This window comes from Siniperca chuatsi, linkage group LG16 (genome assembly GCF_020085105.1).
Source record: "Siniperca chuatsi isolate FFG_IHB_CAS linkage group LG16, ASM2008510v1, whole genome shotgun sequence".
Classification (NCBI taxonomy): Eukaryota; Metazoa; Chordata; class Actinopteri; order Centrarchiformes; family Sinipercidae; genus Siniperca; species Siniperca chuatsi.
This window is the reverse complement of record NC_058057.1, coordinates 20,916,044-20,940,168: the sequence shown is the minus strand read 5'-3', so window position 1 is coordinate 20,940,168 and position 24,125 is coordinate 20,916,044. Positions and strand designations below refer to the sequence as shown.

The 24,125-nt window shown below is 39.7% G+C and overlaps 3 protein-coding genes across 5 annotated transcripts in view; 2 read left to right on the top strand and 1 right to left on the bottom strand.

Annotated features, from left to right (window-relative positions):
• susd6 (sushi domain containing 6) overlaps positions 1-3,012 on the top strand; it is a 31,994-nt gene extending 28,982 nt beyond the window's left edge. For both annotated transcript variants that reach the window (XM_044169507.1, XM_044169508.1), the window contains one exon: positions 585-3,012. In XM_044169507.1, coding sequence (XP_044025442.1) covers positions 585-610 — 26 coding nt within the window. In that variant the 3' untranslated portion in view covers positions 611-3,012. The remainder of the gene's footprint in view (positions 1-584) is intronic.
• A 1,169-nt stretch (positions 3,013-4,181) lies between these two features.
• On the top strand, positions 4,182-10,526 carry srsf5b (serine and arginine rich splicing factor 5b). The gene is made up of 8 exons (XM_044169511.1): positions 4,182-4,341; positions 4,611-4,759; positions 5,584-5,654; positions 5,788-5,910; positions 6,390-6,462; positions 7,855-7,928; positions 8,081-8,188; positions 8,861-10,526. Exons 2-8 carry the CDS (start codon positions 4,634-4,636, stop codon positions 9,180-9,182), a joined length of 897 nt encoding a protein of 298 aa, XP_044025446.1. The 5' UTR covers positions 4,182-4,341; positions 4,611-4,633; the 3' UTR covers positions 9,183-10,526.
• slc10a1 (solute carrier family 10 member 1) lies at positions 10,309-20,528 on the bottom strand. 2 transcript variants are annotated; one of them, XM_044169509.1, is made up of 9 exons: positions 20,393-20,429; positions 19,987-20,082; positions 16,254-16,493; positions 16,043-16,129; positions 15,170-15,282; positions 13,623-13,827; positions 12,842-13,020; positions 12,500-12,699; positions 10,309-10,800 (listed from the first exon to the last, which is right to left on the bottom strand). In XM_044169509.1, exons 3-9 carry the CDS (start codon positions 16,458-16,460, stop codon positions 10,739-10,741), a joined length of 1,053 nt encoding a protein of 350 aa, XP_044025444.1. In that variant the 5' UTR covers positions 16,461-16,493; positions 19,987-20,082; positions 20,393-20,429; the 3' UTR covers positions 10,309-10,738. The 2 variants fall into 2 exon arrangements, with proteins under 2 accessions (XP_044025444.1, XP_044025445.1); XM_044169510.1 differs by lacking the exon at positions 19,987-20,082 and having other exon boundaries at positions 20,393-20,528.
• Between the last annotated feature and the right edge of the window lie 3,597 nt (positions 20,529-24,125).

Here is a 24,125-nt window from a genome sequence, read left to right as displayed (position 1 = left end):
GTATGCAGTGAGCAAATATCTGCTAGCTCTAATAACAAGACACACAAAGTCGCTCACACACAACTTGCTCGGTTGCCAAAGACTAGTCAAGACAGAAAACACCTGTCAAGAGTAATTTCATTGGCCAACATAATCAATACTTTTTAATAGAAGTGTCAACCCATTTTCTGTGTTATTTATTGTATAGACTCAGGTACTGGAGTACTCAAGACATTCAGTAAAGCAGATTTAATTAAAAGATTGCACTCTCTTCACTTAAACATTTCAACTTACCATGCATGCAGTGGTAAAACAGTGGGAAATGTTTAGACACTACTGGTTTTTGTGGAGAATAGCATGACAAATAGCCAGTCAGGAGCCTGTTGATTTATTTGTTCTCAATCAGAGAATGTGTAAAGTAGACAACCGGGACAAAATGTAAGAATAGGCCAATGGAATTACTTCTCATGACTTAAACACACATGAAATCCAGTTATACTGAAATGTTTTTGGTGATATGATGGATTGCATGGCTGTGTGGTGGGAAGACAGCTGACTCTAGAGCTAGTTCTTTATTCTAATTTGTCTGTTCTGTTCCCCTGCAGATATTCCCCTGTTGAAGGAAGCATGAAGCCTGCCAGCCTGCTATCAGCATCAGCAGCAGAACCCCTATTTCCCTATCTCTCACTGCTGACCAGGACTGACTGTGGCTGTCAACCCACTTCCCCCCGACTCCCCTCAGCAGCCAGCAGAGAAAAGACTAGAACTATTCCCATTCCCCCATGCAACCTCTTCTGCCATTACTACCCATGCAGAGCAAAGCCAACAGCCAATATTTACTGCATCATAAGCAATGATGGAGCACCACTGGACCCAGCTACTGGATCAACCTAAAGACAAGCCAGACAAACAAAGTGGTGCCAGCTCAACATAAATCCTGTAGATCCTCTGTATATGAGTAAAACATACATACTGAGTCATGGTTGTGTACTATAGGCTATGTATTACCATACACTTTCCTCCTCCCAGGTGTAGTTCTCTATATTAAAATTGCTCACAGAGGCTTCATCGGAGAAGGCTATAGCAATCGAGACACGCCAACTCTGTCTGGGATTACTGCGGATAAAAAAAATAAAATAACTTGTGATGTTTGCTCCTAGCGCCATGGCGCTCAGATTCAGAATCGTCTTCCCGCTGTACTTGAAAAGTTGTGAGTGACGGCTGGGTTTTTGCAGCCCGCTTTGTGAATGCTGCATGTTGTTTTTAGTTATTGCTGTCACAGCACGGTGGCCCACTCTGAATGAAGCATGAAGCCCACTCTCTCTCTCTCTCTCTCTCTCTCTCTCTATCTGTGTATGTGGGTGGCGTCTAGCATATGGATTAGTGGGATTGAGAACCACTTCACAAGAGCTAAAAGCAGGGTGCAGCGTTTTACGAAGCACCGCATCGCAACTATAAAAAGACCTGCTCCTTTCTTTTCTGTTGCCAACTTCACCCAGTATCTGGAAGGTGCTTCTTCTGTCGCATGAGTGGGATTGATTGGTGTTTTGGTTCCAGGACTGTGCTATACATCTTACCTTGTATAAGGAGAGAGAGACATAATGTCACATTTGGTCTGAAAACTGAGGAGAGGGTTGACTTTCAATGCAGTGATTGGGCATATGACTGAACTTTAAGGTTGTTTATTTTTCTTCCCACTGTATTTATTGTTTGGTGTGTGGCTCGGTTTGCTTTGAGTTGCTGAGTGCATATGTGTGTACGTGTGTGTTTGTGCATCTTTGTGTGTCAGCTAGGCAGGAGATGACATGTCCTCATATGGTAGGCCTCGACACAGCCATTTTCTGATTTTCCTCTCTTTAGATCAGAGACTGGCTTCACAATGTCCCTGTCTTTCACCATAGGAAAATATCCCTCCCAGCACTGAATAAGTCACATGAACAAACCAGCGTCACTTCAGGCAACGAGTCCACTACACAATGTGTGTATTATTCATCTACTCTCAAGCTAGAATATTTATCATTTTCTGCTGAATGGCTGGAAAACACAAGTCTCCTTAGAGGAAATGGCTCTCGCCCACCTTCACACTGTACTGAAGACTCTCCACTCTTGTGCATTACTGACACAACTGCAACTGGTTGCAGTGAAATGACAAAGTTTTGTTATATAGCACCCCACCCCCACCACATACACTCATCCTCCTAATGCCAAGTGGAAATTTAAGAGAGAATCATATTATTTTGTGAGAAATCATCCTCTGTTTTCATTGCCACTTGAAAAGCCTTGGTGGTTGAGCTGGTCACCCTGGAAACAGCATGACTCTGAAGGATCCTTAGAATTACTTTTCAAGCTTAACTGCTCGGAAAAACAACAGAACAACCCTTCTGAATTTCTGTTCTCAATTTTATTTGGCATTTGTGGCTGTCTGTCATTGGCTACATTATTAATGCAAACAGAATGTTGCCTTAGACATGTACATTTTTTTTTTTTTTTTTTTTTTGGGATGTATAATCTTAAGCCTCCGCGTTTGTTGCTTTACAGAATTGCAACATGTTCTGTTTTCTCAATGGCCTTACTCTGTTCTTTTCTATTCTATGCATAAAGCTGTCTTTGTGTATTTATCAATGAGTTTACTTTTGTTGTGGACACGACAAAACGAATGTCCATCTTTCTCTGTCCTCCCCTAGCTTTTCCAGCTACTGTGATGATGATGATGATGAACCTATAAGCACCTATATTTCACTATTCCTTTGCTTCTCTTTTGCTACTACAAGGCATTAAAATATTATTGGATTGAAAAAAAAAACAACCAGAAATTAACTTTGCGTTCAGAAGCACTGTTGTACGGTGTTGCTTCCCTGAAAATAACAGGTTAAAGTACACATCTTGATTCTTAGTTTCAATGCTTTCAGCTTTGGTTTTTCCTCTGTACATGGCAGTGGGTGTGAAGATAGTAATTTAATATTTGTATAAAGTTTAATTTAATTTTACAGTGTGTATATAACTTTCTAATTAAAGCTTTCTTTTGAATGTGAAGGATGATGTGTCATTATTTAAGCCCATGTCAGACTGTTCCTCCTCTGTGTTACTGTGTAATACTTGGAAAATGTTGATCGAACTGACATAAAGTAAACATTTTCAGACTCAAAGTTAGGTCTATGTCAAATATCAAGGCATTTCCAGTCTACTTCCTGTCAGTTAGTTACCATCAATGTAATATTTCTAAAGCTATTTCTAAATGTATATGGTAGTACATGTCACATTATAGTACCTCATGGTACTCTTCCCAGCTATGAGATCACTTTAATATCTGTAGGGTGGTTCTCCATCTGCTCCGTCGAATTCAAGGTCAAGTCAATCATTTACCAATCTAAAGTTATATATATTCTTGATCAAAGGTCGTCGTAGTGTATTACTTTTTATAACTGATTCATAACTGCTTCTGAATTATGCTGCCTTGTTTGATTAGACTACAGAATTACCTGCCTGAGGAGCCTAGCTCCCTTTAAAGCCGTAGTATCTTTTTAAAGTGCTTCTCAAAACCAATTTTGTATGGTTGCAATTATGAAAAAAATGGTTATTTCTGGCTTAACTTGTGGTTTATTATGTCCTTTGTCCTGCTGTTATACTGTTTTTGCCGCTGAGTCCTATTAAGCGATACTTGCTGTACAGTATGTGATCTACGTGTCCTCTCTGCACAGTAGTATTGTGCCTGAGTGACACCTAGTGGTCACAATTAGAAACTGCACTAATAGAAACTCGTATTCGGTGGATGCGTGACGTCATGTTCGGAAACCTAACCGCTGCACGTTTTTTTCGTATTCTGCAACGTCACCCTCCCCGTCAAGCATCCAACCGATCTTCGTGAACATGTCAGGTACCAGAAATTGTAGAGCAGGACATATATATCAGAGAGAAAAGACATGATGGAGGGGAGAAGATGTTTGGTTAGCTTCAAAGGAGAACAGGACCGATGGTAAAATATGAAAAATTACAAAAAAAAAATCAAATAAACTTTATTAACAAATTGCCTTTTGTACAAACAAGGCAAAATACAGTATTTAAATGCCGAGTACATAACAGAGACAAATCTAATTAAAATTAAAAAAAACAAAAACAAATGTTGAGTTATGAGTTATTGGAGGTCTTCAACAAGTTCAAGGTCCGTTGCACAGTAGGAGGGTTAGGTAACGCCAGAAGATGTCAGCTGCCGTTGAAGAAGAAGAAGAAGAAGAAATACGTCACGTGGGTCGTGTTCCTTCGTGCACACCCCTCCCCTCCCTCAACAGCTCCATTTTGTTTGATTCTGGAGTTTGCGGTCTCTGTCGACAGTCAGCAAGGAAATACCGCTAGGACCACCTAAAGGTATGTGTACAGCGGTTAAAATCCATCATGCAGTTTTCCTTTTGTTAAAATAAACGTTATCTGTCGTGTATAGGTATCGTTAGCTCAAATTACCTCGCCATGTCGTGGCGTGGTAAAATCTGGTAGCTAGGCCCCATAGTTGACTAGCTAACGTTAGCTTGCGACAAAAACAGGGCATTTATGTATTCGATGATGTTTAGTCGTTACTTATTATTCTGTGTTAGCTAAATCTTTGAAAATAACGTTAATGTTCTTACGCCTGTTTGCAGATAACGTTACCAACAACCTCAACATGAGTGGATGTCGTATTTTCATCGGGCGTCTGAGCCCGTCTGCCAGAGAGAAGGATGTAGAGAGGTTCTTCAAAGGATACGGCCGCATCCGAGATATTGACCTCAAGAGAGGCTTTGGGTTTGTGGTGAGTCACATACATTGGAAATTTATCAGTTTTCTTCAGTATGCCCATAATGCCGACCAAATCTACATTCAAATATGTCGATTTATACTTCGCTTTACAGCATCATAAACATGTATTCATTGCTTATTCGTGCTCTATTCATCTTAGCGTATATTCACAGTAGATCTCAAGTTATTTTTTTATTTACGGCCTTCATTTTGTTCCCTATCCAGTTTGACGACACACCCACTTAACTAGCAGTGTAATGTCTGAAGTGTTTAAATTAAGTGCTGATTGGAGGGGGTTCTGCAAGTGTAATTCACCAATACATTAAATATTGCCAAATGGCTTTTGTGTCTGTTATATACATCCAGAAAGTATTTAGACCCTTTCCCTTTGTGCATGCTTCATTGTGAAATAGAATGCGTTTACTTTTCGCCCTCAATCTACACTTAATAACCCATAATGACAAAGTGAACACAGGATTTTAGAAATGTTAACAACTTTTTTAAAAGTCAACAAATGAAATCTCTCATTTACATAAATAGTCTGACCCTCGCAATGGCAGTCACTATCAAATAAGAACTATTGATATGTGCATGGACCTTTTTTGAAGGACACTATTGTGCCACAGTGTGATGCACAAAGGAACTGGAGGAGCTGCTAGCAGCTGTATAAAATTTTATCTATGGATGGTGGCTAAACTACTTCAGGAACAGTATGGAATTGGGTCACAGCAGTTCTCTGCTTGATATGTGCATTTTGAAGCTAAGGGAAGAAATAGCCATATTTAAAATGATGTTAAGAATTATTGTTGTTAATGTCGTGCGTTCTGTTTGTTGTAGGAGTTTGATGACCCCAGAGATGCTGAAGATGCTGTTTATGAGCTTGATGGCAAAGAGTTGTGCAGTGAAAGGTAGGAATTTCTCTTGTGGTAAATGTCGTGTAAATCAAAAATGCAAATAAACTGCGTTTGTATGAGTTTTCCTTCTCCACTTGCTCTTTGTCTGTTTCCGTGGTAATACAGAACCTTTTTAATGTAATTTCAGGGTGACCATTGAGCACGCCCGTGTACGTCTGCGAGGCGGCCGTGGCAGAGGAGGCAGCGCTGGAGGAGGAGGAGGGGGACGTTTCTCTGATCGCTACGGCCGAGGATCCCAGAACAGTCGGAGGTAAAGTTTTCACACCAACCGTTTTGGTAACTGCAGTTCACCTGCTTTATGATGGCAGATAAGTTTTACTTGATGTCATTCAAATGAGGAAGGAGCACATGTAAATTATTAGTTCTACTAGTACACTGTGTAAACAGCCGGTTTAAACAGTTATTTGGTGAAAGGTCAATAATTAATTAAATTATCACAGTCCGTGTTTATAATGGCTACTGTGGGTGTCCACATTTCTTTTTTTATCTTGAGGTGCTCCAGTTTAATTAGGATGTAATAAATTACTTAGACTGGGAATGTTCAATCTCTTATTTAAAATGCAACACGAGCCCTGTGCTCACTGCATTTTAAAGATCCTTGACATGAATTTGCCTTGCTATTGACAAGTAGCTAATGAGAGCTCTTAAGCTGTGTCTTAAAGTCTGTATCTCAGCCTCAAAATGTTATCGTTCAGTTGATTGAGTCTTGTTGCTTGTCTTTTGTTTCAGTCGAAACCCTCCTCCAATGCGCACTGAGAACCGCCTAATTGTGGAGAACTTGTCCTCTCGTGTCAGCTGGCAGGTTAGTATTGCCACATGTTTTTCATACACAGCAAGCCTCTAAAAGCTGCAACACCACAAATGTTATCACCTCCAACAGTCTGCCTCCAACAATATACACATACAATTGTAGAATTTCGTTACTGCTAAAAAAAACAAACATAGAAACTCTGTCTCTGGAATCTAATCAATTGCTAATATGTTATAAAAAGTCAAAACTATTTTATTGTGATAAAGTCCAAATTGTTCTTTAAAAAGTACCGCTCTTATGAATCTGCATCTCATGCAGTTAAGTAATGAGTCAAAGAGCAGTAACAACAACAAAACACTTCATTTGTTCCTTTTTACAAATTTTAACCAATTCTTCACCCCTTTATTTGCCAGCCTGACTGTTGTGTCATATGGAAGAGCTCGCTTATGGTGGAGTTAACCCCTTCTGGGTCCTTCTGTCTGGGTTGAGCCTGTGGTGTCAGCCAGTCTGTCCTACTCCTAGTTGACGCCTGCTGGTCTTGTGAGCGCTCGCTCCACACTAGAGGCGCTGGCGGCCCCTTCGCTCGCTCGCAACGCCCCCTGTCGAAGGCAGGGGGGCGCCTGGTGTGTGGCTGAGAGCGAGAGAGAGGAAACAGAGAGTTGGCAGAGAGAAAGGAGAGGAAAGAGCGAGAGTCGATGGTGGTGGCGTATTGATCGATGGTTCGTTAATTTGAGGGGCTTCAATCGATCGATATCCCCCCTCCCTTCCCCCCTCTGGTGTTCCCGCACATCGCGAGCGAGAGAGAGTGTGAGTTCCTCCCAGGTGCCCATGGATATAATCTGCTGTTATCCCGAGGTTATGGTGGGCTCGGAGAGCCTGCGGCCCACCCCAAAGGGTTTCGCTCTCAGGTAGTAGTTTCCTCTCTTCCACCCTGTTCACTCTCTTTACTGAGGCGGGGTGCCGAGACAGGGGTGGTCCCGGCGAGGAGCCCTGTGTCCTCTTTGCCAGGGAAAATGGGGCTCTTAGTGCCAAATGCTGCCCGGTGGTGCCACTGCAGTTCAGTTCATGCAGATGGTGTTCACGCCTCTGTAGTTGTAATGAGCAGTGGGTCCAAGAATCTCAAAGTTGTAAATACTCACTCTGTCCAGTAATAGCAGTCAAAATTGGTTTATATCTAATTTGGCACACATTATACCTTTTTTTTCCTTTTCTTCTTCTTCTAAGGTTTTGTATTTTTTTGTAAAACACACTTTGTTGAAGGACTAGCAAATTAAACAGTCTCTGAGGTTCTCGGACTCATCCTCCTTATCTGCTGTAGCCTGTGTAGTCCTCTCAGAGAATCTAACCATCTCTCTTTTTGGGTAAATCAGTCCTGTTTTTATGTATCAGCCTGTGCTTGTGTCCTGAGCCTCTCCGTAAGTTGACTGATGTTTACATGTGTAGGACCTGAAAGATTTCATGAGACAAGCTGGAGAGGTGACATTTGCAGACGCACATCGCCCCAAGCTCAACGAAGGGTAAGACCTCTGTTGGCATTAACTGGCTAATGTGTATCAGTGTGTGTACTATATCAAGCTTACATTTGCAATTTGAGGAAAATTACCCTCCAAATTATGACAAAATGCATATCTAAGATTGTAACTAATATTGTCTCATGTTGGTTTTACAGGGTTGTTGAGTTTGCCTCTTACAGCGATCTGAAAAACGCCCTTGAGAAACTGTCTGGAAAGGAAATCAATGGCAGGAAAATCAAGCTCATTGAGGCAGCCAAGAAGAGGTGAGTTGTCTGCTGGAACCTCTGTTCAGTAAATAAAACGATGAATGCATATTCGAGAAGTCAGTTGATTGTGGCTGATGCATTTCTTTTCACCTATGATTGGCTGTGCACAGATGATGGCTTCCACTTTCCACTCATGTTTCATTTTTATTCGCAAAAAGAGCGTGCTATTATCCAAGATAACTTTATGGAATACTAACAGATCAATCATCCACCTGCATTCAAAGAACTGAATCAGCTAGATTTTAGATGGCTTATAATGGCCTTTTTAGTTTGGATAAGCTAAGAGATGTATGAAGAAAATGGCGCAAGGCAAAAAGTACTTTTTAAATTGATTTATTTGAGCACTAAATGTACTTCATAAGAGAGATAAGACTATTGATTCCAGGAGGAAAGTTCACGTTACAGCATGAGAAAGCAGATAAAAAACAATTTGAATGAAGTAAATAGAAAAAGAAATCATAGAGATTATATTAAAAAGGTGCATAGATTTTTATACATTACACCTTATTTATATAAATGAATTGTATAAATACTTGTGCGAAAGAAACCCAGTAGTGCAACTCTGACAACCATGATGTGTGTACTATACTTGATCTAAATAGAAGTGTGTGTGTGTGTGTATATAGTCCTACTATTATTCTTCCTTTCTTTTCTCTTCCTCTTTCCCAGGTCGAGAAGTCGTTCCCGGTCTGAGAGCTCCTCTCGCTCACGGTCCCGTTCTCGTGGTCGCTCTCCATCTCGCTCCCCTAGACGGTCCCGCACCCCCACCAAGGCCCATAACCGTTCCCGCTCCCCCAGTGGCTCCCCTATCGGCGGTGCCTCCTCTCCAACCCCCAAATCAAAGGAGCCCGCTAAACGTTCCTCTAAGACGAGCAAGTCTGCCACCCCGCCCTCCCCTTTGCCTGCTCAGAGAGCCTCCAACTCCCGTTCCCGCTCTCGTTCACGCTCCCGCTCTCGTTCTCGTTCCCGTTCTACTGACAGCCAGCGCTAAAAGCTGTTTAAGTTAAACAGGAATCAACAGTAGGAACAACTCGTTTCAGCAGTATAATCAGCTTGGAGGAGTTAGCACATTGGAGCTCCCATGACCCCTTCTGAAAGCAGAGACAAGAGTTTTCCTCAAGTAAAGTTTTGTTTTTTCTCATCTGGATTGTTGTCATAACTATCCAAAAGTTTTTCCCATTTAAAACACTGATACATTTTCAGACAGGAACAATGATATTGAGTCACATATTGTCACAATAGGGTATTTTAAAATTAAATAACTTAAACAGAAGACCGTTGTTAGGCAGTGATGCTGTTTGTGTTGACACAATTACTCATCAAGTTTGGACCCATATGTTTTACACCCAGTGACTCCTCACCTCCGAATTTATTCATCCAACTATGCTGCAGGTCCAGTATTGGTCCAGCACCATTGTTTCTTCTAAAAAAATCACCAAAATGCCGAAGCGAACCAGCGTCAGGTTTTACTGTTATTGGGCCTGTAAAGTTGGTAATCTCTACACATTGAAAAACTTCAAATAGGGAATCTGTATTTTTCAGCAGTACTAGGATGCTTTTGATGTCGTGTGACCACTTCCTTTACTTTTTTGCGATACTTTTGCTTGTTGCTTGTCAGTGGGAGAATCATTTTTTTTTACATTATTGTCCTTAACACTTGTGTTTTCCAAGTCCTTTCACCTCTTTTCTCGTATTTTCGGACCTACTGTACCTACCACCGCTGGTGTATGTGATATCTATTACTTAGACTGCTTGCATGTGCTTTTGTTTGATCGAAATTAAGATTCTTATTAGTATTAAATATTTTATTTGTGCTTAAAGCTCAAATACAAACCACCATCATAACTGGCATTGGCAGCGTCACTGTCAAGAACACTGTACAGTTATGCACATTGTTCCAGCAGTTGAACAGCTGTACAGTAAATTAATTGTTTATTTCATGGCTCTTGCATTTATTTTCTTGCCGTTGACTGTTAAACCTTGATTTTGTTGGGAGATGTAATACTCTTTTAAGGAAGGTCAACACTTTAAAATGGTGTTGCTTACAGAATGCAGTTTATTCTAGCATTGTAATGTTCTGTTTTTTTTTGGTAGAGGGTTTTGTGTACAGCATTGCAGACTTTTGTTTTACACAAGTGTGTAATGTAATTCCAAGAATACGTGTTGATACTGTGACTGATGTTACTGTGGTTCAAATGAACGTGTAGACAAGAGTTTGGAAAATGCAAAGTTTTTGTACATAAGGATTTTATTTTCAGTGAAAAAATATGGACGTTTGTATGGTGTAGGAAGACAATGGACTTAAACAATAAAACAATTTTAATTAAATCATGAATGTTGTGTTCATCAGTGCTTCATAATGAAACATTTACAAATAAATACAAACTGACAATTCAGAATACTCTCAATCTCAATAATTACTGTGCACAAAATGGCTGTCCTGCCGTTTAACATCTTTTTCATTTCTTTCAAGTACTGCAGGAGCCCTTTTTAGTGAACTTAGGGCTTTTTCTAGTCCCCATCAGGCTGGAGACTCTTAGTCATTCATCATACAGCCCCTTCAGAGGACACTTTCAACTTGTCTTCAGTGTTTGCTGGCTGGTACGTCTCTGTAGGTCAGACAGGATGTGGAAGTGTGAAGCTTTTAAGTTAATACAACAGAACCAGGATCATTAATTAAACATTCAAAATTGTCAAACAGAGTAACTGGTAAGATACTGGACTTGTAGATATCAAGATTCTGACATTCCCCTTACGGCACTACATAATCATGCAGTTTTTCTTTTAAAGGTTTTTTTTTTGTATAGTTGACAGTGTAGAAACAGAGAGAGGGGTATGGCATGCAACAGAGGTCACCAGCTGGAATCAAGCTGAGGATGTTGAGGTTACACAGTATACCCAAGATGCCCCCATAATCTTGCAGTTTCACCATTTCTGACAGGTGCTTTTAGCCATGGCTTTAGGGAAACTGAAATATCTCAACAACCTGGATGGATTGCCATAAGATTTTGTACAGACATTCATGGACCCAGAGGAGGGATCCTAATGATTTTGGTGATTCCCCTGGCTTTTTTTCTACCGCCACCATAAGGTTTTGTTTTTTATTGAAATATCTCCACAACTATTGGATGGATTGCTGTGAATTTTGGATGTTCGTGGTCCCCAGAAGATGAATTGTAAAATAAAAACTTTTGATACCCCGACCTTTAATCTAGCACCATCAACAGGTCAAAATGTCGGTTTGGCCAGTAGTTTGCTTCATGACCAAATACCAGCAAAACTAATGACATTGCCATCAGCCTCAGCTGTACTTTCTGGTTAGGGCCAATTAAGCATGACTGTAGACTTTTTCTTGTTAGATGAGAATTGTCTTTCCCCCATATTGCTTTGGAAATCGCCTTTTAGCAAATATTTCTGCCAGTTTTTCATATCCTACACGTGGCTTTAACGCTGAAGTCCTTTATTGTGTGTTTTTTCACACCCCCCTCAGTACAATGGTATATGTACAGTACATCCTTTGTAGAAAAGGTTTCAGTCGTAGTCATCTGGACACTGTTTTCAGAATCAAGACGTTTCGGCTCCCATCCGGAAGCCATTCTCAATTGTGAAAATGGTCTGAGAACTCGGAAATTTAAGCTACTCTGTGTTACTTAAGCCCTGCCCTCAGGAAGGAGTCTTCCTGAGAGTCTTCCTGTTGATGGTACATCCTTTATAACTTCTTATTAGCTTTAATCCACTGGTTTGAGAAGTAATGGCCTTTAGTCCTAATAATTCATTATTCATATCCTACATCATGTGATGTGGCTGCTATTTTGTCCACCTCCATTGACACAGTGTTGTAAATACATCCCACACCAGTCTGTATTACTCGCTCAGGTGAATGACCTCTATTACTAGGTTGGGCTGCAACTAACAGTTATTTTTATTGGTTTAACTTTTGTTTTCTTTTCTTTTTTAACAAGCAATTAATCATATAGTTTATAAAATGTCAGTGCTGTCAAGGTGTCAGAAATTAAAAATGCCTCTCACAATTTCTCAGAACCCACGGTGAAAATTTCTTGTTTTGTCAGACCAACCATTCAAAACCTAAATATATTCAATTTACAATATCAGCAAATCCTCACATTTGAGATGCTGCAACCAGAATACAATTGGCATTTTATGTTTGTTAAGTAACTTTAATGATTAATCAATTGTTAAAATTGTTGGCAGTTAATTTTCTGAATGTTAGTGTTTGTCTCGTCTTAAAAGGCGTGTATTTTCTTTCCTCTACACATTAACCCTTTAAAAACCTGGTGTCGGTCTTACCTATCTCTGTGAGTGTGAACCTTTGGTGACACCTGAACAGCACGATGAGCACCGTCGCCTCCATCAGCTGGAAGGACACGTAGACTATGGGGAACAGAAACAGAGGGCCGATCATCGCTGGGGGAAAGGCCATCTTCAGAACGGTGGTGCACAACTGGATGTTCTGACAGCCTGTTTCCATAGCGACTGTCCTCCGCTCCCTGAGGGGGCACAGACTCATTCATAAGTCATGGATCTATAAAGGAAGGCTCATGGCTCTTTATTCCCTGACATGACTAACACTACCTGTCACAATATCCACCAGAGCTCGAATTTATCCATATAAATCTCTGCCTGACTTACGATTGGTTGAGTTTGAAGAGCGAGGAGATGATGTAACCGAAGGTGTAGCCTATGAAGGGCATGAGAGCGCCGATGGCCATGAGCGGAGGAGACAGCACTGTCAGGATGGAGCCTCCGATTGCAATGCTGGCAACGGTGCCGATCACAACTACAGAAATCATCATGATAGTGAGGCCTACCTGAGAACAGCAAGACAGGAAACAAATTAGACTGTAGATTCATTTGAGTTTTATTTGGTTTCTGTATTATTATTAAAGAATAAGCCTGGTGATATTCTATATTTTTGTTATTCTCAAGTATTATCTGTGTAGCCAAAGCCTGGTCTTATTCCTGTGTGACAAGAGCACCAAATGTGTATTAATATGCCACTGAAAATACTCTCAAAAAATGTTTACTTCTGTTGGAATAATATTTGCTAAAACTATAGTGACCAGCTAATAATTTTTCTACATTATTTGATTACTAGTTTGCCCTATAAAATGTCAAAAAATAGTGAAACATGCCCATTAAAATTATGTCCAAGTTGATGTCTTGAAATAGCTTGTTTTGTCTGACCAACAGTCCAAACCCTAAACTGAGAAAATCAGCAAATCCTCACATTTAAGAAGCTGGAACCTGCATGTTTTTGGCATTTTTACTTGATAAATGACTAAAACAATAAATCAATCATCAAAATTGTTGCCTGTAAATTTCCTTTTATTTTACAAACCATTAATCAACATTGTTTCAGCTCTACAGTTATATATCTAAACCTTCTGACCCTGTGTGTGGATGCACTAACCTTTGTGATGGTCTTGGTGTACTGCGGCCTGTAGTAGTTGATGAGGATGCCGGCACCGCAGGGAATGAGGATCATGAACAGCGATATAGTGATGTCGACGTAGGGCACGAAGTTCTGCAGATTAGGGAAGCCCTGACAGTAGAGGTAGAGCAGCAGAGGCATCATGCCCAGAGCCAGCAACGAGGAGCAGGAAGTCATCACAATGCTGATGGGAAACACAGGGATGATAATGTCTTAGTCCAGTCTTGTACAAACTTTCTGGCTGGAATTTGAGTGTGGGAGTGTACTGACAAGGTGATGGGGATGGCAGGTAAACAACTGCGACTGGGCCTGGATTTAACCTCAAACAGAATTCATGTAATTTCAGTCACTCCTCCCCCAGCAGCGGGAATGAAAGCTAGATATTGTAGTAACTAATGGCCAGACTGCCAAGAAATGTATTTTCATGAAATGTGCACATGGATATTCATGTATCCTATTTATTTATTTATGCTAACCTTCCCTGTTCCCCTTCCCCCAAATTTTCCCTTGTACTTGTAATGTCAAAAACAGCCAGACATTTATCAAGCACATTTATGCTGCTTAGACTGAATCAATGTCATACCTTTACATTTTTGTCATCATTTTGTAGCAAACTTGACAGCATATTGTTAAATTTGTGAGGTGTAATGAACATTGTAGCCTCCAGGGGCTGCCGGTGGGCTAGACTTGTTAATTGCAGGTTGAATATTTTCTGGGTTTGTATTAGAGTAGACTATCTGCCAGTCAGTTGTTGCAAGATTTACTGCCCTCATACCGCCCCTTATATAACAGTAGCTGTGCAGTCACCTTTACACTCTAATAATGAGTAAAAAGTGACAAGTCATTTTGAATGTGCCTGTAAATTTGCTGAGAAATACTGTATATTAATATTTTGATTCTGATTTGTTTGTGAACATTTGTTGTTGTGGTTGGTTAGTTGCCACCATTGAAACAAAAACAAAAAAAAGTCTCATTTACTGTCAGCAACACATCCTCATCAACACAGAAATGATTGGCTTATACAGTAGGTGTGTGGTACAGGAATTAGCCTGTCTCATCTAAGTGTTTTATCAAATGACATCACATGTATCATTGTCTGAAGGAATGTGTTTGATCAGTGTTGCATTAGTGCCTCCATTAATACCTCAAGCTGTCCAGTCAGACTATGTTCAACAGCTGTAAGCCAGATAAGATCCTCATCAGATAGAACAGGAATGTCCTGAACAACACGCAACCATAATCTGCACACCTGGTCCTGGTTTCACCTTTTCCAGTGAAAAAGGTACCTAAAGGGGTGAATGGCCTAGCGGTTGAAAGTAAAGGGGTTTGCCTTATTATGATAATATCACAGTTTTATGATCACACTGGTGATGCCCCGCAGGTCGTTCCACTCTAATAATGACGAGGAAACGCACCACTGGTTACTAAATCACAGGAGGTACTGATTGGCACAGCATCATCAACTGCAGCTAAGCTTGAACCTTCATCGCCTCACTTTACAATAAAGTTTCAATAGGTTTGTGTACCTGAGGTTCATGTCTCCCTGCAAAGCCAGGGCCAGGATGTTGGAGAGGCTTCCTCCAGGACAGCAGCCGCAGATCAGAATCACCACAGCTGTCATTTCAGCCAGCTGGAACGCCTGCAGCATGAAACGATAATAAATTCACACAGTGGCACCAATGTCTATGATAACAATGTCTAATAGTGATACCAGTGCTGGTCTGATGTTGATGATAGAAATTAAAATATATGGAAATACAGAAAATGCAAGAGAGGGTTTGGAGCAAGACAACCATGTAAACAAATAGACAGACCATCATCATTATATCAGACAATGGAACTCTGTGAATCTTGTTTGTGTATAAATCATTTAATAATAATTATCTATTAATAATAAAAAAAATTGCAAGATTTTGTTATGAAGTTTTCATGCAGTCTGTTAATGTTACTACATTACTACAACAAATACCATCACAATTTCCCAGAGCCTGTGGTGGCATTTTCAAATGTCTTGTTTTTGTCCAACCAGCAGTCGAAAACCTAAAGATATTCAATTTACTATGATATAAAACAGAGAAAAGCAGCAAATCCACACATTTTCCCTTGAAAAATGACTTTCATTCATTTTCATTTCAGCTCTATTTAACATTACTTAGCTATTTTTCCTATTAAAATCAATTAAAACAAAAAAAAACACAACTAAATTTGGTAAATCATAACCTTTATGTCATTATGTGTAAATCAAAATCTATTGATCAGAACAAATATATTCAAAAGCATTAATATTGTTTAAATCAGTATAATGAGGTACATTCTTTTAGACTGCAGGAGGCCTCACATGCTTCCTGTACAGCGAAATAAAGTGCTTATAATCTTACCTACCAGAACTTAATACCAACCTTAGCTAAGCAAAAGGCTGTCAGAGGCATGACCCCATACTGGGCCAGCACTGCTATCGCCACCCCCTTAGGTTTCACTATGTGATGCTGGAAAGAAGGAAAAGGATGTTTTGGTACAGAAATCTTAATATGATCGTATGATCGTTTATAAACACAGATAATTTACTTTAAACAGGTAGTGAGGTGGATATGTGCATGCTGCTGAAGTCACCTTGATCTTGGACACCTCCATGGTGCATCCCAGTGAAACCATGGCGATGAATAAGACGATTATCAAAAGTATGCTGATGGTTTTGTCCATTACAGGCGAGATCATAGCCGTGTAAACTGAACTGATGTTAGTAGCTGTCATGTTGAACGAGAAGCTTTCATTTTGCCACAAATCTGGATGAGAGAACAGATCTGCTGTGTAGTCCATGGTGCCTTCCAAGTTGGTGTAGCACGTAATAATCTTAAAACACAAACATGAACACAAAGTAAGATAGAAAGAGATGTGAGAAAATAGATTTTGTGCTTGAAATAAGTCCACAAATGTAACCACAATGATTTTAATATCGTAAAATGTTTCTTCAAGCTTCACAATTTTCTGATTATGTCAGCCATTAGTCATGCACAACACCTCAGCTGCTCCATGGGATTATACAATTGAAGAATCAGAGCATGACATGAGTTAAGCAGCCGGAAAAACAAAGAAAACCAAATCCTCTAGAAGGCTGTGCCTGCCCTCACAGACAACAACAGCCATTTAGCTAAGATGCAAAGCAACACGCACACTATCCTCTAAAGAAATATTGAGATCCTTTAATAAATTTGTCTGCTTTCTCACTGCTTGCTTATCTGTTAATTGTTCCTGAACAGGCAGAAAGGTCACATTTGTGTTGATAAGCATAGCTTTTCATCAGTGAACATGATGAGCACAATCTTCAGTTCAGTTCATAGTACACATTATATGGTTGGTCCTGAGAACCTTTAACCTACTCTTCCATGCAGTGTAGCTGTACAGTTTGAAACCTAGTCTACCTTTACAAGAAATTCATGTTTTTTCACTGACAGTTAAGACATCAAACCCTGTATTTCCAAATTTTAACATTTTTGGTTAAATATCAAGAAAAATACCATAAAAGTAGGAAGATGTATATATATAGGATGCTGACTTCACCTGAGCACACCGGCTTCCCAACATGCAGAGAAAATGCAAGTTGGCAACATGAGGTTTATTAATGGACAGTATTTGTCAACAATTATAACTTTTATACATTTTATATTATTACAACTGCGTTTTACTATAAAACTATAATATTGCCATTCATTATCTGTTTAATTCATTTTTTTTATATAGCGCCAATTCATAACAGAAGTTATCTCATTGCACTTTTCCACAATGAAAATACCACCTAGAAATTTTTAAATAGTAGAAATGTAATTGTAGTGTTAATATTAATAAGTTAATAATAATAGGAATGACAGCTATAGGAAAAATAATGTCAGTATTAGTAACAGAGCCAATAACAACAACTGTAGTAGCTGTTGTTGAGCAGAAACACGGGGGCAGCAGGTGGCCCACAACCACAGATCCAGTCTCTGCAGCTCTGGAGGCAGAAATACCTGCTGAAAGCGACAGAAGGAGAGAGGAGAGAAACGAGAATGCACACAACTACGGGAGAAAGAAGATGTCGAGTTAGTAGCATGCAATAATGGGATAAAAATGCATACAGATGGAGAGGGAGAGAAGGAGAGAGGAAAGAGGTGCATCATGGGAAGTCTTCCGGCAGTCTAGGCCTATAGCAGCATAACTAAGGGATGGTTCAGAGCTCACCTGAGCCAGCCCTAACTATAAGCTTTATCAAAGAGGAAAGTCTTAAGCCTACTCTTAAATGTGGAGATGGTGTCTGCCTCCTGAACCCAAACTGGGACCTGATTCCACAGGAGAGGAGCTTGATAACTGAAAGCTCTGGTTCCTATTCTACTTTTGGAGACTTTAGTCGGGTAATAAGGTATTATGAGCTCTTTGAGATACGATGGTGCCAGACCATTAAGAGCTTTGTAGGTGAGGAGAAGGATTTTAAATTCTATTCTGGATTTTACTGGGAGCCTGTGCAGAGAGGCTAATATTGGAGAGATATGATCTCTTTTCCTAGTTCTTGTCGCACGTGCCGCAGCCTTCTGGATCAACTGGTCTATAGGGACTTATTTGGGCAGCCTCATAATAAGGAATTACAATAGTCCAACCTAAAAGTAACAAATGCATGCACTAATTTTTTTTAAGCCATCAACCTGTCTCTTAGACCCCATTCAAACTAGGCTGCCTAAAGATGTTTTACCCTTAGTTAGCAGCTCTTTACTGGATATGAACAATCTGTCTTTATTAACAGGCTGTGTACCACAATCCTTTAAAGTAGCTGTCATTAAACTGCTCCTTAAAAAGCCCACTCTTGATCCAGGGGTTTTAGCCAACTACAGACCTACCCTTTCTCTCTAAATTCCTTGAGAAAGCAGTTTAATTAAGAAAGCCAATCAGTTGTGTCACTTTCTAAATAACAATAGTTTATTTGAGGATTTTCAGTCAGGATTTAGAGTGCATCATAGCTCATGAAGTCGTTACTACTGATGGCTATAGGAATACATGGTTCAATAGAGCTATGACTCTCTGTCAGCCTGGCTACAGTGCTGACAAGAACCTGGGGTTGTTTTTATTTTCCTCTATTAATGATGAGTAGTAGTAGTACAGCTGCTCTGGCATTAAGGAGGGCTTTCCTGTATATTTTAACACTATCTTGCCAGACTAAACGAGATTCTTCCAGGTTGTTGGAACGCCATTTCCTTTCAAGTTTTCGTGATGTTTGCTTTAATTTGCGTGTTTGGGGGATATACGATGGAGCTAACCTTCATTGTTTTATTATCTTCTTTTTTAGAGGAGCAATAGAATCGAGTGTCGTTCACGGTGAGCCTGCAGCACTATCAACAAGATGGTCAATTTGGGAGGGGCTGCGATTTGCATAGGAGTCCTCTGTTATATTGAGACATAACATTGAATTAAATGCAGATGGGATCGCTTCCTTGAACCTAGCCACAGCAATATCAGATAGACATCTAGAGTAAGAGTTTTTTGCCTAATGGCGTGTAGTCCAGTAATAGCAGTTCAAAAGTTAAGTAATGGTTTGATAAAGAAGGATTCTGTGGAAAGACTATTAAATGTTCAATTTCAATGCCATTTACCAGAACAAGGTCGAGGGTGTGGTTAAAACAGTGAGTGGCTTCATCTACACTCTGACAAAAGCCAATCGAATCTAATAATGAGATAAACGCAGTACTAAGGCTATCATTATCAATGTCCACATGAATATTAAAATCACATGCAATAATTACTTTATCTGTTTTAAGGACTAAACTTACTTGATAAAAACTCAGAATAAGGACCAGGAGCGTGGTACACTATAATAAATAGAACTGGCTGTTGTGCTTAGGTTTAGGGTTGATTAATAGGCTTGAGTCGAAGATGGCTGCAACTCCACCTCCTCGGGCGGTGCCTCGAGGAACGTGAGTATTAATATGACTCATTAGTATTAATATAGCCCCTACTGCCCACAGGAGTCACATTACATTACATTAATAAATGCTTTTATCTGCTTACACCTACAAGGCAAGTTATTATTACTCTAAAGAATACAAGACAGAGAAATTATTAAGAAAAAAAACCCCAATGTGTGTCCTGCAGGTGTCCAATTAATGTGATCACGATAAGCCATTTCCAAATACATATGGGTCATTTCCAATAAAATTAAAGTCACAAGCATTTCTAAATTCACTTATACCTTTAAATTCAAAAAACTAAGATCTAAGATGTTTAGAAACTGTTCACTGATGGTGGAGATACATATTTCTGCAGAAAGTCACTTAAATCTGGCTAATCTGTTGAAGACTGAGGAAAAACACACAACATTTACTTTCTTCAAACCTCACTCTCCTTTGTGCTTCGATGTAAAGTTAACATCCATCTCCAGAGTTGACAACCACATCCTCCCTCCTGGCTTGCTCACATGCTGTGTGCAGACAAATTACCTTCACAGGATTTCTCATATCTATTTTGCACTTGTACAAAGAAACACATGTCTGAAAAAAAAAGCTTCATAAATGTGTCAACTACATACTGACTTCTTGACAGTTTGGAAGGTGAGAATTGCACACCTATCCTTGGGGGTCAGTTTGTACAAAACAGAAGAAATAAAAAAAATAAATAAAAATAAAAGAACGCCCACCCCCCCAAAAGTGCATTCCCCAGAAACAAACACTTATCCCAGCTTGAAGCATAAAACAGAGTTGTTTGCAGCTATATTTCATATATTGAGTTACCTGTTGGGCCAGAGGTTCTTCTTCGCTTCTCTCCTCTTCTATCTGAAAGAAAATCTACTCCTTGTGTGTTGGCACTTTGTCAGTCACAGATGTCACATGAAGGCTTCTGGTTGTACAGAGGTGCCATCTAGTGCACAGTTGACTTCTGCAGCTCGAGATACACATGAGAGACTTCTACAGCAGGTGAACTCCCCAGATCTGATTTAACTTAAGTGAAAAGGCAAAATAAAACGTATTTTTTGACAAATACATCTGTTTTTAGGAGATCAAAAAGTGGCCTTGTGCTGTAGTCTGTTATTTCTTACCCACTTCTGATTGGCATTGACATGATTTAAATAAATCTTCCTAAACATGATTCAAATGAATGTTGCTCTGTAGCCAAGACCTGGAACATTCACTGTGTGTTTCTGTGATATTTTTTAAAATGTTGACTTTAAGTAATCTTAATCTCTCTGGTAAATTTGTGTCTGGAGGAACGGACATCTGTAAGAAATGTCTGAGGAATATGATCCTGTGAACCTTTCCCCAAAGCTCTTTGAATTCTTTCAATTTGACTAGTAACCACAATAAGTCATAGAGAGGAAGAGAAGACTATCTAAATTGTCATCTTTGTCCTGTGAGAGTATAACATGTGATGTATGCCATTATCTGCTGCAGCTTAAACTGCAACAGTTTTGTTTTTAAAAGTAAAATGTTAGAAGTATGGTATGGCTTAAAAAGGATGAGACTTTTCTTAGTCAAACAAAGCAACATCAAAATCTTAAGACCTGCTAGCAGCCCCAAGAGGCTGCAATTTTCATTACAATTCACAATAGAAAACTGTTGGATGGAACAAACATACAGCAATTTTGGTTTTACTGGTGCCCAAACAATAGAGAGGTTTAAAAGCTAGTTTTTGGGGCTTTTGATGTTATCATCCGGCTTGTTGGCGACAGCATTCTGGCTAGCCAGCAGATTAGCTTTTGCCAAGTACAAATTCTGCACATGATCACTAAATTACGTGCAGTTCACAGATTGTTAATCTAAAGCTCACGCCAAGGTTCCTGATAGCTTTCATTTGCTGTGCAGTTCTGCTGTTTCTGACAAGGCTGCAAAACCCTCCGCAGTAGAGATTAAATGAAAGAGGAAACTCATCATGCATGCAGCTCAGTGCCAGACCTAAAGATACTCCTATAATGCATTCTACATAGTCATGCAACATAGTTTATGATAAAGGGTTAGGGTTAGGGTCCATCGTTAGGGTGGTAAATCCACTAGATCAGTGATGCCCAACCAGAAGTAATTTTATATATGTGAAAAGATTGTGGAGTAGCTCAGATGATTTGAAAAGGAGGAAAATAAACACAAAAACAGGGTTATAAATTGGTGTGAGGCTTATCTTTTGTCACAATGTGTGAGTCAGCTGCAACACCTGAACATCATCTCCTGTCGTTACGAGTGAAAAGTGTGTGAAAAGTAGCCAACAGAAAAGTTCAAATAGATTACTAAAAGATGTGGATAAGTGGTAGAAGCATCCAGCTTCTGCCTCTCCAAGTAATAGTAGAGCAAATGCAAACTTGACCAAACCTACCAAAAAAAAGAAACTAAACCCAAACATTGACTATGTCTTGTATGTTTAAAGTAAATTCAAATGAACACATTTGGAACTTGACAGGTGGTGTCGACGAAGGGGTACTTGAGCTTCTCGGGGTACATCAGACAAACAAAAGGTTGGTAATCACTGCAGTAGACCAAGATATCAAATGTCGCCCAAACAGAAAGAAACCTAAGCAAAGAAAAGAGCAATGGCAATGACAGGATGTAGGAGGCAGGAGGGAGTGTTGTCAGGGAGTGAGGGAGGTGGAGCAGTGATTGACATCTACTAAAAAGTCACCACCATCTCTCAAAGAGATCTATAGTGGAATTACTGCACTGACTACATTCTGATTGACTTGTTGGTGAATAATCATGATGAGTCACAAAGAGGTTGCTTGAAAGTTAAATATGTAAATGAGTCTATACCCCAGTGAGCCAGTAAACCCTGGGTCTGTCATCATCCAGTGCAACATGGGAATAAATATTAGGTGGAGTAACTAATCCAGCTCTGTTCCACACTAACACGTCGTGTGTAGCGTTCTTGAAGCATGTAGTTCTTGAGGAAAGCTCAGCACATCAAAGCTACACCACAGTATGACAGTATTTTGATGATCCAATCCTTTTAATTTGGGGCTGTAAATCTCACACAGCATACAAAATGACATCTGTATCAAATTCATGCATCAAGTTTATCACAACATTGTAAATGTTCAGCATTGTTACATTGTAAAATAAAGTGGTCATTATCTAATCAGTTACTAATTCACATCAAACATGAATTTGCAATGCCCATTTCCTCAAAGATCATACAAACATCAGTAGGAACAAATGTGTAACTTACACACAAGTATTTGAAATAATGTAGAGTAATTCCTTTTAAAAATGTACATTTTATTTACTGAGAATGTACTTAATTTCTCTAAGTATCATTACTGTAAATGATTTTCTTATGGTAGACGTAATGTCTTTTCAAATGTTAACACTGCACAGTTCATCGACAAAATAGCATGAACTGCATTTGAAACTACATTATGCTCATCCAAGGCACTTTATGTGTAGAGAGAAACCACTCTGCCGTTAATCTAATGGTACATCTAACAGCCCCATAAGTCATGCACTGACAACAATGGAAAGAACAAAAAAAATCTCTAATGGTGACTGCATACTGGGGCCCTTCCAGTGTAATCTGCAATATGCTGGAAGGGGACAAAAGGAGGGCATTTTAATAGTTTAACAGGCGGGCCCTGTAAGGACACTGCCTTTCTACCTATAATTACAGCCCAGTGCTTCAAATACCTGGATTTTTACAACTTTTTTCTCCTAAAGCCCCAGCCACAGCTAATCAATGTCTGAGCTCCTTGCAGCCTGAATATTATGGGCTGAAATGGTGCTAAAACACATAACTCAGCTCAGGCCTTGGGGGAATAGCATTAAGGGAGTGGCGAGAAGGCAGATGAGAAAAATCTCGGTTTCTGTGAGCTCTACCTCATTATCATATTTTTTTCTGTAACATTACCCATCCCTAGAGCTAATTTAAATGTGCTTTTAGTGCACAACTATGGCTAGATGCTTTCTTGCTGTCATCCATGAAGACAGAGAAGCTTCACTGCAGCGGATGCATTATTAAAGCCCGATGTTGTCATCCTTTACATATGCTATAGTGTTACGGACCCTGGCTCTGCTGCTGCGGGACATACAGAACAATTTTATAAAATGGTAGATGGGGGGTAAAATTGGCAGGAAGACTAGACATAGAGGTAAGACAGAAAGGGGGATGATCCGGATTTGCTAGAATGTGGAGGAAAAGATGGTAGGATCAAGGCCAGTGTAGGTCTAAAGCCCTGTGTCTGCAGGGAAGGCGATAGAGGGCAGGGTGTCGCCCGCAGCTGCTGTGGCCTCTTGACCTGCTGGGTGAATGGATGAGCTTGTTTTGTACACATTTACTGACCCACTGCTGCAGCACAAAATAATCCACAGTGTAAAATCCTTATCTGCAGCACAATTTCGTGAAAAAGGAAGCAGCAGAGCAGATTATTCACAGCGACCAGCACCACCATTACATGTTTATAAGATAATCTTAAAGGTATGTGTTGTGGAAAGTAAGTTGCATCATAATGGCTACAAGCATCAATAAGTGTGTGATCATTTTCTTGATTCT